A 16,640-nucleotide genomic window follows, 5' to 3' on the forward strand; every position below is an offset into this window, starting at 1 on the left:
CAGATCATAAAAATATCAGAAATACAAAAGACAATATGAGTATAACAAGGATTTAAATATAAAAATTAAAATAGATTATTAGCGTGCTCCCTGTAGTTAACATTTGGGGGTTGAATGAAGTAGTTTATCTTAACCTGTACCAGTACGGGTTCCGACCTGGGTTTGGGACTGACTCACTCTTGGTCAACATGATGGATGACCTGTAGCAGAAGACACCCCCCCCCTTGATGTGGAATTCGTTGCCATTTGAAATAAGGCATGCTCCAATAAACTACACTTTTAGATGCATTCTTATGCCTTTTTTTATTTACTCAAGACATTTCTGAAATAAAGTTTGAATTATTGTTCATTGACTACCTTAAAATAACAGCTTAACTATTTTTGATCTTCTGTACACCACGCTGGTATTTTGCGAACTGTTTATAAATATTTTTAAATGAAATAACTATTATGTGGCTAGTGGTATTACTATGTGGAGCCCGCTATTAAGCTTCTTTTAAATTTCATGCTACCCGTCAACATTCTGACCTTACTGTGACATCACACACATGCAAACACACATGCAACACACATACACATCATAGCCTTTCCTTTACCCATCCTCCTTCATTAGGATCTTTCATTAGGACCTGAACTTTTCATTGCACAATTAGATACTTTGATTTTGACTGGCAGAAACGTAAACCGATTTAAAGAGATATATGTTTGACCTGCAATAATGTTGCTTTCCTGGTTTAATTTTATTTTTAAATTTTCCAGCAGTGAACAGAGAGATGCTGTACATGAAGATTGTCAGTCAAAGCTGAAGAACCCGGAGGTTCTCCACAGCAAGGAAATTCAAAAGCAGCAACAGTATGTTGAAAAATTACAACAGCAGATCTTGGATGGGCAGATCAAAGCTGAGCAAGAACTAGAGCATGATCAAGCCATAATCAATCAGTGGATCAAAGAAAGTGAGTTTTCTTTCCCATTATCACTTTCCATTCTCGTTTTTTTCCTACTTACACTGTTGATGCATAATTTTCTCATTTTACTCTGGTTTCTTTCTTTCATCCATTATTTTATCATTCTTAAAGTGAGGTTAGCGCTCAAGCAGCAGTTTATATTTTATATTCATTGGCTGGATGAGTCTTCCCTACGATACTTTAAGATACACTCTTGTCCTTCTTAAAACTACCAGCTTGAGATGCTCTCTGCCTTTAAAATTCGGATATAGCTGCAGAAATTTGAATTAAGGCTGTATAAGATATTCCCCAGTCTCATTTCTCAGGTCAAAAATAGCTTTATGGATGGGGTAGAAATCCCCCTTCCCACAAAAAAAAGATATATGAATGCCCAACTTTTTTCAGCTCCTTTGGGTGTCATTGTTTGATCTTGCTCCTGCTGCTGTCAGTGTCATTATTCCTCCTCTTTCCCAGGTTAATCTCAGTGATTATTCCAACCAATCAGCAGACATATGCTTAATGCCCATCAGATTTGGCTACATGGGGATGTCACTGAGGATACTTGAGAAGAAGGAGCAAGTTGATATGTGTTGATGTATAAAGCCCTGAACAACTTGGGCCCTTGATCACTAAGATGTCCAGATGAACACTGTTAGTTGTCCCTGTGTGGGCCTCAACTAGGGTATTATAGTATCACTGATCACATACTGTAGAAAACTTTTCCAGCAGAAATTTGGTGGGTGTATATGCCCCCCCCCACAAATCTGTTTTTGGGGTTCCCCAACATTACAATCCTAGTATGATCCAAATATGTTACCCACACATATATACTTCAAACTTCAGAGTTCAAAACTTTAGTTTCATTTATATAAAAACACTTTCTTTAAAAAACAAAAACAACAAAACACACCCAAGAATAGCCAGTGTTTCAAGTACAGTGGAACCTTGGTCCTCAAACGGCTTAATTGATGAACAAATCAGCTCCCAAACACCGAAAACCCAGAAGTAAGTGTTCTGGTTTTCGAACTTTTTTTGGAAGCTGAACATCCAATGCAGCTTCCGCTTGAGTGCAGGAAGCTCCTGCAGCCAATCAGAAGCTGCACTTTAGTTTTCAAACGTTTTGGAAGTGGAACGGACTCGCAGAATGGATTACGTTCGAGAACCAAGGTACTGGAACAGCAAGGATTACCATCCCAGACCTGTTGTGTTTTTGTTTCCCTTCTCCCCACAACCCCCTTTGCCTCTGTGGTTTTAGGACCACTGGTTTTTAGGACTACTGTTTTTAATACAGAATTTTTAATTATTGCAAGCCACCCAGGGACCCAACTTTGGTGCTGTTAAAAGGGGACGTCACCTTCTTCTCCGTCAGTCACCCTGGCTGCTGGGGCTTACCTGTGGATGCAGGCAATCACGGGCGAGCTTGGGAGCATGGTTTAGGAAGTGGACTCCCTGTTTATAAAAGCCAGCTGTGCCTAGGCCTTGGCCTCAGTCAATGCTGGATTCATCAGTTACCCACCCCACACTTTATGTGTAGGACTGCTCAAGGGTGAGCCGGTAGGTCCTGCATAAAACCTTGCTATGGGCATCTTGAGTTGCCATATTCGGGGACAGGGAGGAATTTGCCTGCAGACAAATTGGGCTTGTCTGAGGGTTTTGCCTACCTCATAGCAATTGTCACAACCTGATGGCAGATAAGGCATTAGGTTGGATCCGTAGTCTAGGTGGACTGGGAGGTTGGGAGCCCTGCCCCTCCAAGGAATCATAATATCCCATTAAAGGGATCCAGGGTGAGGTGCTTCTGTCTGGACACCCAGAAGGTGGCTAATGGGCTATAACACCTTCAAAATGGTGGTCTTGGGTGGGAAGTTCACCCTGATTTGATGTAAGACATAGGGCAGTCCTTAACTTTGGTTAACCAAATAATCAACCAGCGGACAGACTAGACTGGTTGATTCAGGATACACACCCAATGCCTGTGCCAAAACCTGCTGACATCTGTAATCAATAAAGTTGTGGCCTGTTTGAATCCTAGTTGGTTGTCCTGTGTTTACTGAAGCTTCAGCATGCCTTGGCCACTCCGCCACAATTTCACTGCACCTACACCCACAATGTCAGGCTGATCTTGCTTAAATTATTTCTCAAAACAAATTGTAAAATTGACATAGAGTTGATTTTTCTCGGTGCTGTTGATAAATTACAACAGAACTAACAAGACTTGCTCATTTTCATGCTGTTTGTTCATTTGTTTGTTTGTTTTCCTAGACCAGCAGTGGCTCATTGATGAAACGAAACGGCTGGCTGTCCAGCAACAGCAGCAGGAATCTGCTGTGCAGACAGAAGTCAAATCATATGCAGAAGCTGGAGTCCAGAACGTATTGGAGTCAGAAACTGGCCTGTCCCTGACAGAACAGAACAAGAAGAAACTGGTACAGTTAGAACTTTTACGAAAATACTCTTTGAAGAAAGCAGAAAGACATTTAAGCAGGAAGAAGGTTAAAGTGCATCTTGAGAGGATTGTGAAGAAGCAAAAATTGCTAGAGGCCAAGAAAAACCTGGAACACTTAGAAGCTAATTGCTGGATTAATGAGGATAATGTGAAACATTCCCAGTCTCTGGACCAGGATACCACAGTAACTTCTGGGGACTTCAAGTGTTCACAGCCAGAATCAGATTCATGCTCCTTGCAATGCAGAAGAAACAGCTTTTTAAATCATCAGCCAACACATTGCAGGTGAATATTTGCACAATACTTCTCAAAACACTAATCTGTTCTGACAAAGCTCATTTTTCATTAACTTCAAAGTGCATGTTAAATGTTGTGGCTCCAAGCTTATTCAGTCTTATCAGCAGATGTGTCAACTAAACTTTTAGTTGATTAATCATTCGAGCTCCGTCATAACAGACAGGAGTGAGAGTTAAGGCAAATGAAAAAGTTTTGATGTGACATTGGAAAAGAACAGGACAACACTTGGCAAACCTCTCTGAGGAGGGAATTGTTGAGGCTGCTTGCCATAAGAGAAAGCATAGTCCCCTTTCTTGCCTTGGAAGGTGGAAGGCTGTTATTTAAATGCAGTAGTTCCAAAGCATTTAGGACTTTATAGACCAAACTTGTACTTGGAAACAAATCACCTGTTTAAGAACTGGTGAAATGTTGTATAAATTGCCACACTTCCTGCAGTAGCTCAGAGGTTGCCTATATAGTAATATCCAGTTTTCAAGAATGAACATATCAGTTCAACAAACACTAAGATCCTCTCAGATCCAGTGTAATCCAGACCATGTCATATTAAGATTTGCTGGTCAGCAGGTTCATCCCAACAAGATTTGATAGCTTGTCAAGGCCTCCTATTGGTCTCTCAATTGCTGGGCCATTCAGGTAAAGACTAGTGCTTCATAACTCTGTTGATTTGGTATGTTTGTCTACATAGGACTGTATTCAACATAGTGCTAAGGAGACTGTTCTATCAGGGCAAGGATTTCTGCCTGTCCAGCTGAATGTTCTCCCCCTCACCCCCAACTCTCTACTTGGGGTTCCCTCAACCCTCTAGATCAGATTTGGGGACAGTATAGGGCATGTGTGGGGAGAAGGGGGAAATCCTGTCGCACTGGTTGAAATATTTAATTGAATACTGTCCCTATGATCTTGGGTTAGAACCTGCAATCATACTGTAGGTTCAGGGATGAGGAGCCTATAATCTTCAACGTTGTTTGATTCCCATTAGCTCTGTGCATTGGCTATGCTGGCTGGGGCTGGTGGGAATTGGATTCCAACATCTAATGGAGGGGCACAGGATGCCCATTCCTGCTGTAGGCTCTTAGCATCAACCTAGGTACTTTGCCTATTAGTCCACCACAGAGCAACCACTTGACTCCTAAGCAAATGACAATGATAGGATTTCCATTGGGGTAAGCATGATTATGAAAGCAATGTTGCACCTGCCTTAAAAAAAGACACCATAAAGCAAATTTCTTAACATATTGTTGGTTTTGTTTTTAGTTTTTTCTTGAAGAGGGATCCCTCTCAAGTACCTACCTCAGCACACAGCCATGGATGCTGTGAAGTTAACCAACCAAGGAAATCACTGTCTGTAGAGTATCTTCCAAGAGCAATTAAAGAACTTTCCAGAAGAGATAACATTCATGATGACAGAGATTCTGCCTTCCCAACCAACAGACAGGAGATCAAAATTCAAAAGTCATTATATTTGGGAAGTAAAGGAAGAGTGAACAATGACAGTAGTAATACAGAAGTAACTTCCCTTATCGGTGAAGAAATCGAAACAATGGAGAAATCAAATAGCAGACCAAGGCAAACTAGATCTAAAGCCCAGATTTCTAAGACCAGTTCTCCTGACCACTTCAAGAAAAAAAGTGAATCTGAAACAGGAAGACAGGTGGGAAAACTAAAAGCACCAGCAGATTCAAATCAGCATAAAGGGAAGCACTTAGAAAAGAGTGACGCTCAGGAAGCTAGCAGAAAGACTAGAACCGATACAAGAAAAAAGCACAAAAGTTCACTTCCAGGAAATTCCTCTAAGGAACTTAAAAAATCAGCAATATATGGTGAACCACCAGAAAAGCATCTAAGCCAAACAGCAAATAATGTGAAAAGACATGCAAAGGACAAACAATCAGAGGAAGAGCTTGAACTCCTGAGGTTAGCAACTTCAGCAAGAAGCCTTAACAATATAAATGCCCCCACACTGCTCTGTCATGAGGAAAAAAGGTGGCACAGTGCTGAGGTGTTGAGCGATGGAAACTCAAAAGCAGTCCCCAAGCCACTGAGAAGCTGGCAAGAAGATGATGACATTGAGTTTTCTGATACAGATAGTGCCTATTCTGTAGATTCCCTTTCATCTGCTAGTGCAAATATCCTGACAAGTCAACTGAGTCATACGGAGTCATCTGGAATCAAGGACACAGTTGAGCTGGAAGGTTCTGAAAGTGATGACAGCCAGATGTCCCAAGATTCTCTTTCAGAAAAAGTAAAGAAAACTGAAAGTCAAGATACAATTAATTTTCTTGAGGTCCATCAGGAACCTGTTAATAACTGTCAGTCTGCCTCACCGTTAGCAAACACATCTTTATCAAAAAACAATAATTGGACTATGAATGAAAGAAGCTTTTCTCTTGATAGTCTAGGGGATGTTGATGAAGTTTCAGAAGATATAGCAGAGGAATCCAAATTAGAGTCATTTGATGAAGTTCCGGCAGAGGCTTTTTGGAATTTGCAAAACCCAAGGTCAGAATCCAGAAAGAGCAACAAGCAGCAAAACCATGAGATCTGTAAGGAAAGTGTAAAAAGACCCAGTGAATTGAATCTGAATACTGATTCTTTTTATCTGGATGCTAGTACACAGTCTAGTTCTAGTAGCATTTATGATCAATCAGTAAAAGAAATGGAAATTTGTGTTTCAGGACCAGAGAGTTCATTTGATCAAAGATCAAATGCTGCAGGTGAAAACCTTCCTGTTTTCCCAGATGCTTGGTTGTCTTGTGACTCAAAAAATGGAAAGACCAGCCCCATCATAACGATGCCTTCTTCCCAAGATCACTCAGAGTTCCGGGTTGCTCAGCTTCACCCTATTAACAAGTCAAACTGCTGGATGAAGAAAGATGACCTAAGGCAGTCAGCTGCAGAATTATCATTTGTCTCCTGTTATAAAAAACCCTATTGGGTTTCTCATGAGCCAGACACGATAGAAACATTATTTTCACCATCAGTACCTTTTCCAGAAACAAGGAAACACCTTGAAATTGAAGCTCCGGGAGCCATGCCACCATTTTCTCTGTCAACCAAAAACATTCAGTTTGGTCATGGTTCTACATTTATTACAAAATATGGTTATTCTGAAGTTGCTTCTCTACCTGAGTCTAATTGCCAGCAGCCTGATGAATTACCTGAGGGTGGATCTGCTACTATACAGAAAGAAGACATTTATGTAAATACTAATTTCAAAGAATGCCTCTTTAGAACAATTGAAAAAGAAGATTTTGACTGTGACTCTAACAGCAACATAAGAGACTTGGAGGTAGTTGACTTAAACCCCATAGATAAATCCACTTGCACGGTACCTAGTCGATCTCCTGACTTGATTGCATTGGATAAAGCACAGAAAAAGTATCAAGGTCATGAACATTTGCTTTCAAAAGAGGGAGTGAATTTATTTAGTGGTGAAAGTTTCTATCTCTGTGATGCATTAAGCAAGAGTACCAACAATGTTGGGGAAGAAGAATATTCTAGTGACAAGATATTAATACATGGTGGAAGTAATTTTGATCTGGTGCCAAAAACAAGATACCAACAAGTGGCTGCAGAAGAAATTGGTATAGAGAATAAATTGTGTCAAAGTGAGAAAACAGATTTTTGCCACAGGGATCAGTTTGCTCTACCAATACAAATTTCTGAGACTGAGAGATTCAGTATGCAAGAAAAGAGAGATGCTGTGACAGAATCTGCTTTAGAGGTACCTTCATTTAGAGAAGTAGAAGAAGAAGCTCAAGAGAAAGACTTGTGCTCAGAAAGTAACTGTGAAATTCAGACTAAATTATTAACAAGTGATTCTCATTCAGGTTCAGAACTTGACTGTTCTGGAAGTAGTGTTAGCCAAAATGTTTCGTTAACTTCTGATGCTGAAAATATGATGGAACAGACCAGTGAAGGGGGGAAAACCATGCTCTCTTTTTCTGGCCAGGGAACATTTTCATCTACTTCTGTGGGTTTGGTGACTGACAAATCAGTATGTTCAACTATGGACAAAAATGGGGGGGAAACTAAACTTTCCGTTGATTGTGATAAATCCACTTTCCAATCTAATTCAAATATGCATTATCAAGACACAGCTGGAATGGGAAAATATGCTGGGAAATGTCAGGGTTCCATGGCACCTAAGGATGTTCATCTGACCAAATCTAGTTCCGTGGAAAATAATGTAAATGATCCTAACTCTGTTGGCACCACTGATCAGAAACCCACAGTACAACAGGAAGTTGAAAATACTGTTTTGTTTGGCTCCAGTGTTCAGTCTGGCAAACCCAAAGCTTGGCATATACCTGCATCAAGCGTGGGCAAGGAAGCTGCAGTTTTCCATGTGGACTTTAGCAAAAATGATGGCTCAGAAATGGAAGTGAATTCTAATCAAGCCAGAAATAACACTGAAAAGGACTGTGGGGGAATGCTGGGAAATGATGGAATTGAACCAGTCACAGCTTTCCAAGAACAGAATCTGTATGTGGATAAAGAATCTGAACATACAAAAAATGGCGTTGATACTGGAGCTTTAACTACTTCTGAAGATAATAAATGTGAACTTAATAGTAAGACGATAAACTCTGAAGAACTTATTAAATTAATGAATAGTGTCAGTAAGCTGGAATGTGACATATTGGAAATTAAATATAGTCAGAGGTTGCACAATTACCATAGATGTGAATTTCAAAGTGAAACTGTAGAGAGTAGGATGAACTCAGAAAATGTTAGCTTGGTTCAGAGTACCAGCGAGGAACATTATAAGAAGCTGGCTGCAACAGTGACATATGAAGAAACAGATATCCAGCTGATTGATGAAAACAAAGGAGAACCATGTCCAGCAATGGAACCCGATAGCATTATTCATTCAAGCAGTGTTAATGAAAATAAAATCCATGAAACTGTAAAACAGAGTGATTGTCCCGCAGACATAGAATCGAGCTCTGAGTGCGCTGTGCCAGCTGGGTGTTCTAGCTCAACAAGTTTTCCTCAAAATATTACAGACTTACTTGACAAATGTGAAAAACCAGTTCAGGTTGACAGAATTTTAGAAAATGTCCTGAGTTTTGAGCCCTCAGCAACTGCAATAACCATTGATTGTAGGCAAGAAGATGCTTTAACCTATAGTGAAGATGATAAAAATATATATACTGACAATGAGACATCTGTAATAGAAACCTTGTTAATGTACCCCAAGACTGTTCTTCAAGAAAATGAATTTAATGGGGACGTGATTTGTTCTGAAACGGGGAGCAAAGAACATTGTGACGCAACAGAAAATGTGAATTCCAGGCTAACTAGGCTACACACTGATGACAATGTTGCATTGCAGCAAGAAAATCCAGTACATGGTTTTATTAATTGTGACACCACCAATAATGGAACAAATTCTGAAATACCAGAAATATACTTCACTTCTTCCAATCTGGAAGAAGAACAGGAGGCGCACCAGATAACAGAAGTGTGTCTTGATATTATTAAAACACAACAGCATGAAAAACCATCAGGGCTTTGGACTTACACAGGTATAATTAATGAGACACCAGAAGACAATAGTAATGGTTGTGCAGGTGACCAAAAAGCTGTAATTGGACAGAGTGGGATTAGTGACGAATTTAAACAAACTGGCAGTGGTGAAAATACCAATGGATCCAAATGTCTTTCTACAAATTCTCATGGAAATATTTCAGAACACTGTGATGCAAATTTTGATGGAAGCATATGTGATGATAAATGTATGCCAGTTAACTGCATACCTAAGGAAAAAGAATCAATACATCCAGCAACCCCCCTGCCATTGGCAACAGCTGTGAAACTGGACCAAAGTACTATTATACCAAATGTGTATATTTTAAAAACACAAAAAGTTGGGGGAAATTTGGAAGAAAACAGAGAAAGCCTAGAAGTGGATGTTTCACGAAATCAAGCTGAATTTCTATTGGAGAACAAATGTAGTCATTGGTTTTCAAACAATGACACCGTGTTAAGTGATTTATCAGAAGAAAAGGAAAGGCTGCCTCTCATTTTTTCAAGGAATGAAATTTTTGATGATTCAATGTCCATTAACCAAACAGGTCCGCTAGAACACAGAAATCAAAACTATGGGTTAACTTCTGCGACTGCTGAAGACCTTTGTAATCAATCTGCATATAGTTCTTTGCTGCCTGGAATAAGGACAGATGAAGAAAATATGAAGGGTGACTGTACTATAATAAGCAATCCTGAAATGCTATTAAGTAATAGTATCAACAACGAAGTAGTTCTCCAGTACTATGAAACACAAATGGATAGTGACTTGCAATCTAAAATGTCACGTACCTTTAACAAAGTGGGGGGGAATGACTCACTTTCTGACATTGTCATGAATAATAAACGTATTGCATTTCCTCCTGATCAGCTAGAACAGAATGGACATGGGAAGGAAGACTTCATATCCAATAAAATGTCTAATTACACTGCAGCTGAGCAGAATCCTAGTAAGGATGACACATTTTCAAAACCATATATTGCAGAGAGCCGTGTATCACTAGTATCAGCTACTACTGATGACCCACAAAACAAAGCTAGTCCTCTCAAGACATTGTTTCCTTCTGAAAGTACAAGTGATGATACGGACAGGTTTCGAGGAGAATACAGCACAAAAGAAGAAGAAAAGTGTCTAAATTCATTAAACACATCGCAAAAAGAAACTGCCACATCAGACTCATTAACCTCAGATAAAACAACTAGTTATCCCTCTTCAGGTTTCAGAGAAAATGTAGAAGAAGCAACACCATTGTTACCAGAGCTTTCTTCTCATGAGTGTTTTAACAGTATTGTCAGTCAGAAAGATTCATTAGTCCCATATGAACAGACAAATAAATCCCTAGGCACTGATTGCATCAAGACAGAATACAGAATAAATAGTATTGGAGAAATGGAGTGCCAACCAGAAACTAAGATTCGCATGTTCAGAACTTCTAATGATCTTTGTATGGGGTGCTTAAATGACTCTATAGCAGTATCTGAGGATGGAGCAAAACTTTCAGGGTGTTCTGACCAAGCCCTATGGGGAAATGCTCATTTTGGTGAAGACAAAGCTGCAGGATGCAGGATGAGTTCTTATTTGTCTGAATACTCTGCTAGTCACTTGAACAGCTCAACAGTGCTTCCCACGCATTTGCTAGAATGCCCTACGGGCAACTACAAAGATGATGCTTTGTATTTTGGGGAAAGCAAATATTTGGACTCTGGCCTTTTTAATGTCCCTGCCTCAACTGTTGGTGATTACTCTGTACACCACCAGCAAGACAGCAAAATCACTAATCCTAGTTATAGTAAAAATACTCAGCGAGTGGCGGAAATGTATCAGAAGGAAAACCAAGGTCAAGATTATTTCCCTGAATGTCTACATAAACAAGAAAATACTAAGTCTTCACAGCCTGGGGATTATGTGGATAGGACAGAAATAAAATTGCAAGTGGAAAGCTTGCTTCCTTATCAAAGTTTAGAGCAGATAGTTCTAAGTGACAAAGCATTGCCACCTGCTTTATTTTCAGTTGAAGATATCTCCACTAGTACTGTGCTTAAAAATGTGGACATTCTAGAGCCCCCAAGATCACCGGAAGGCTTCACATCTTCTCTCTATCCACCATATACTGACTCACTGCAGAATACGTTTTTGTCAACTTCATTTCAAGTACAAGAAAGTCGAGCATTTTGTCATCAGGATTTTCCAAATGTTGCTTGCTTTTCTTCAGATACCTCTTCTAGCCTCAATACTAGTCACAGTGATGCCAAGACACATGGTCCTCTGAATGCTGCTGCATCAAACTGTCCTGCACTTGACAGCAGTCTGATGCAGGAAAGCCAGTGTGACAATTCTGTGATAGTAGACCCACAGCCATGTGCTTCTGAAACTACTTCTTTTTCTCTTATGAAAGAACGTGGTTGTCTCCCACTTTCTGATACTAACTCTAGCTCTCAAGGAAACTCAGCTTTAGATTGCAGCGAAATACACGAATTTAAAACTGAAAAATTCCATTATGAAAGTGATGTTTGTGAAGAACCAAGGGATACAACTTCAGTGCAAAAGGGCTATTTGGAAAACATTGGCAAAACTTTACATCACACATCGCATTCAAGTCTTGATATGCAAGAAGATCAGAGTACACCACAGTTAAATAGCAGGGTTGATATAGACAACTTCCCTAATACAAATGCAAATAATCATATAATTGCACATAAGGTGATGAAGAGTAAGAGAGAATCTTTAATGTCGGAACAGCTAAATATTTCAATAGTAAATGACAGCATGGCCTCAAAGTATTTATCAGGAAGCAGCTGTTTGACTTTGCAGGAAGAACCTGCACCAGAGACAATTAAAATTGAAAATGCAGTTTTTACTTCACAGAATTCAAACAGAAGCAAAGAAGATGGACAACGGCCATGTTTGCAGAGTCATAGCTTATCAGCACCATCTATTACTGTTATATCTAATTTTGAGTGTGCTTCAGAAACTTCTAAAGTTGACCTTTCTGTACATTCTACCTCTAAGTCGTTACAAGAGTTAAATATGAGTGTAGAACCACCATCTCCAACTGAGGATGACCTGCAAAGAGCTGAAAGCATACCCAAATTAAAGACAGACAATGTTGTGCCAGTTAAATATAAACCCAGATTTCAAAAGAAATCCATTCAAGCCCAGAGGTCTAATTACTGTGATAAAAGAAACCGTAGAGAGAGCACTCAGGAAAGTCACTCTTCAGATCCTTCCACTGCTCACTATCCAGTGGCTGTTGCCCACACAACTGGCAATCCCATGGATACAGAAACAGAGAAATACTCAAATAATGTTTCTTTGGCACACCAACACAGTTTGAGTACACATGAAGATCTAAGACATCAAATGGAGGCAAGAGACAATAAAGATGCAATGCACTTCAGTTCAAGCGATATCAACCCATATATCCACCCATGGCAGCAAGATGAATGCTGCAAGATTGGTTGGAAACAATATGTTTTTGGAAGTGCAAGTGATGTCTCTAGTAACCCACCTCCATTGAGTTTGGATAATCAAGCAGTTATGAGGTGCTCCAGTGTGGATAATGGTTTGAATTCTCAAATCTCCCCTTTCCGTTCTCATCTCAGTTCATATGCTAATGCAAGAATGTTATCCAGCACCATAAGTAGTACAGAAGATCTCCAGGGGTGGGATGTTGCAAGAGAAGGCTTTGACTCGACCCATTCAGATGAGAGTGGCAAGCCTTGTACCAACGTTTCTCATGATGAACTTGAGGCTACACCAGAAAACTGCATTTCCAGATGTGAAAATGGTTCTCAGCAGTCTGGAAATGCTTCCATGCAAGTTGACGAAATTGTTCTTCTCTACCCTTCTGAGTCGGAGAAATCCTCCAATAAACCACAAGAACTACTCACTTGTGACCGGGAAACACAGACAGAGGCACCAACAAGGCATAGAAGGCAGAAGAGACACCGGAGAAGCAACACAGATATATCTGCAAGAAATCCTGAGCCAAGCAAGGATACATTCCAGCAGCCTTCTTCTTGGTCAAGCGTGCAGAATCTTTCCCTGCATCTTTCACAGCTGCTTCACAACACTTCTGAGCTGCTAGGAAATTTGTCGCTACAGAATGTTAAAGATAGTGAACCAAGTGACCATAAAGCGATTGGTGAAGAAAGCTCCAGAACCACTGTAACTGACAGCTGTACCCAAACAACAGAAGACATAGGCATTCAGACAGATATTTTAGGACATCTTCAGAACAAAGACAAGGAAAGGACAATCAACACTAATGTAGAAAGTGAGACAATGAAGTCTCAGGAGGTAAATGTTATTGTGAAGTTAGTACATACAGATACTGTCGCTCTGACTAAGGAGAGAATGTCAGAAGGCATGGGACACAAATTGCAGGGCATGCTTGACCAGGGAAGCCATGATGATATCCCAGAAGATTCTTTTATGCCTCAGCCTTCCTTAAGTAGAGATTCCAGTTCTTCATCAAAGGTGCCAATAGTACCATTACATGCCCCAGCAGTACTTTTCCCTGTTGCATCTTCACTTGGTTCTAGACCTGAGTCTTCAGATGTTGTGGTTGGTAACCCTGCCTCTAGCATTTCTCTTTCTCCAGCATGCTACTCTCAGGACAGGAAGCCTGTTGGAAAAACTGACATTCCAAGAATAAGGGATAATAGCTTGCTAGTTGACCGAGCCTCTTCCCCAATTTTGACTCTTAGTGCCACTCCAGTCAGCCAGAAACTTACATCAGGCAAGTCTGCTTGTTCTTTCAAAGGATCTGTTGGACAACGGAAACGTACTGCACGCTCAGAAACAAGTTTTAGGGAAAATGGTTCAGATCCACAATATGACTTTGGAACTTGGGAGCCATGTGTAGACTCTTCTTCACAAACTGAGGTGGACAGTGAGTCTACCATGTCTAGAGAGAGCAAGGAAATGTACAAAATGCCTGAAGAGGGCTTTGATAACAATGCAGCTAGAGAATTTTCAGGTGCTTCAAAACAAAAGCACAGGTTTACTATTGACACGCATACTGCAGTTCACACCAAAAGGCTTTATCATTCAAGTAGCACTTTAGAACTTTCTAGCCATGGGGAATACTTAGTTGATGATCACAGAGAGGCTGTTCCAGTGGAACGTTCATTTCGTCAGATACGAGCCACGAGGAGGGCGAGAAACTTCTCTGGAGGAATCAAATATGAAAGTCCCATTAGAAAATCAGAATGCTCACCCACCAAAAAGTCATTTCAGAGATCGTTAAGTGAGACACCAGAATGTGTGCCTGATTCTTTTTCTCTGCAACACCAACAGACATGGAGAAACCAAAAGCACTGCCCTTTTCCAATGTCTGAAAGGAGCAGTGTGCAAGATGATGATGAAGATGATGATACAGGATCTGATACTGAAAGTGAGTGTAACACTGAAATTCTACTAAGTGAGAATACCTCCTTGGTAAAGACCCACAGATTTCGAAGCTACAGTCTTCGTGACCTGCCTCTGCACAATAAATTCAGCAACTGGTGTGGTGTGCAGGGAGGTTCCCGTTCTTCTTTAACTAGCCTGACTAGAAGTGCTGGTGATATCCACAGCCAGGCAGAAAGGAAGACCATTAACACAAGAGCATCTGAAGCAGAAGAGAGATCCCAGCTTAGTGAAAGGAGAGCCAGGGAGATTGAGGGGCTCCGAAGAGAGCGTGCCCAGATTATGTCTAGCATACACTTAGAAATGAACCAGCATCCTCTTACTGTGGAACTTACTGAAGCAAAGCTGAATTATGGCATTGGAGAAACAGATGCCCAGCTGAGGATTCTTCAGAGTGGAGTAGTCGAGGACTTGACATCAGTACCCATAAAACAGCGACTCTATGAAAGGTGAATTGCTTTACATTTAAAATAATAGAAAATTGGCTAGAAGTGGTGCTTTTCAGTCTTGAATATTTCTTCTTAATAAACTACATAATCTGTTGGGTGTATTTGTTTAGAACGGGGGGGGGGGAGGTTATTGGTTTGTTTTTGTTCTTATTTTTGTTTTGTATTTTATTATGTATTTTGTGTCTCTTATAATGTAATTCCATGTTGTGAACCACCCTGAGATCTATGGCTATAGGGCAGTGTACAAATTTAATAACAACAGAACCAGGTCTTCTGAAGACACAAAGCAGCTGCTGACAATAGCCTCCATGTGTCACATTCCCCCTTTCTGTAATAATACAGCCTCAGTTACCCAGTAAATTTTATATGAAGTATTAACCTTTCTCTCCCCCCTCCCCATCCCCACTATAGGCACAGGAAGTCAATTGAAATACTGAGAAAGCAGCGGGAGGAGAAGCTTCAGTGTTTCAGAAGGAGCCGTAGCCTCAGCCCACAAAAGCACCTCAGCCTTTTGCAGACAGTGGAAACGAACCAGAGGGATTTAGATCTCCCTAGCCGCCGCCGCGAATACCTACAACAACTGAGACGGGATGTTGTGGAAAATACAAGGTAGAGATGGCCAAGGGCCTTTACTGGTGTCAAAACACTCATATTGTATGACAGCACTGATGAGACATTTGAGGAGACTAGAAGATAGCTCATGTTCATGTTCCAGCCAGCTGAAGGCCTTATTTGATCCGTCTGAACTCTCTTCTCAGCCATTAAAACAAAATCACATCTCAAGAAGGGTGGTCTTGGAAGTAGATAGAAGTATTTCTTTTCCTTCTTAGGTTGATGCCTCTCTTGGCTTCATTTCCTGGGTTGTTGTCAAACTGAATTCTCCCCATAATCCTAAAGGATTTTTCAGTAGGGAAGAAGCACAATCCATACCACATCCCATGATTTCTGCTTGACAAAGATATTCTAGAATTGGAAAAGCTAAAGGAGAAAGCAATATTGTTATTATTTTGTAAAGTGCATTCTCATTCTAGTGTCATAAAGCAGTGCTTGCTCTAATATTTACCACTATTAATAAAAGACAATGAGTGTAATGATTTTTTCATCCCCCCCCCCAAGAATTCAAGAACCAAAAAAGATCCAGCATCCTACAGAGATTGAGTTGCTGCTCCGAGATTACCAGAGGGCGCGAGAGGAGACCAAAATGGAAATTGCACGAGCCAGGGACAAGCTTCGAGAAAGAGCTGAGCAGGAAAAGAGGCGCATTCGAGAGCAGATGCACTCTCAGCTACAGAAGGCAAGTTCTAAACCACTGAAGGTTGTGTCTATTTAGAGGCATGCGATGCAATAACCTTTCTAAAGCAAAGCCAGTACAGTATCATCAGGGCTTGGATGAGAGACGGCATGGGGACCCCATGTATACCACCTTGGTTTCCCCAGAAGGAAAGTGGGGTATAAACACATTAAATAGGTAAAACACAGTTTATCACTCATGGAAATGGCACCCCACCCCAGTGTCTGAAGGTTTTGAGCTGCATCCACATTTTTGTCCTAAAAATGCT

At 40.5% G+C, this 16,640-nt stretch overlaps 1 protein-coding gene across 5 annotated transcripts in view; it reads left to right on the forward strand.

The window, feature by feature from the left end:
- Nucleotides 1-16,640, forward strand: part of STARD9 (StAR related lipid transfer domain containing 9) — a 107,399-nt gene that overhangs the window by 58,163 nt on the left and 32,596 nt on the right. For 4 of the 5 annotated variants that reach the window (XM_083504667.1, XM_083504665.1, XM_083504664.1 and 1 more), the window contains 5 exons: nt 760-953; nt 3,207-3,675; nt 4,942-15,081; nt 15,493-15,690; nt 16,198-16,379. In XM_083504667.1, the coding sequence (XP_083360793.1) occupies nt 760-953; nt 3,207-3,675; nt 4,942-15,081; nt 15,493-15,690; nt 16,198-16,379 (11,183 nt within the window). The remainder of the gene's footprint in view (nt 1-759; nt 954-3,206; nt 3,676-4,941; nt 15,082-15,492; nt 15,691-16,197; nt 16,380-16,640) is intronic. The other variant, XM_083504666.1, reaches the window with a different exon arrangement.

The sequence above is a fragment of the Podarcis liolepis genome, assembly GCF_965112155.1.
Source record: "Podarcis liolepis genome assembly, chromosome: 1".
NCBI lineage: Eukaryota > Metazoa > Chordata > Lepidosauria > Squamata > Lacertidae > Podarcis > Podarcis liolepis.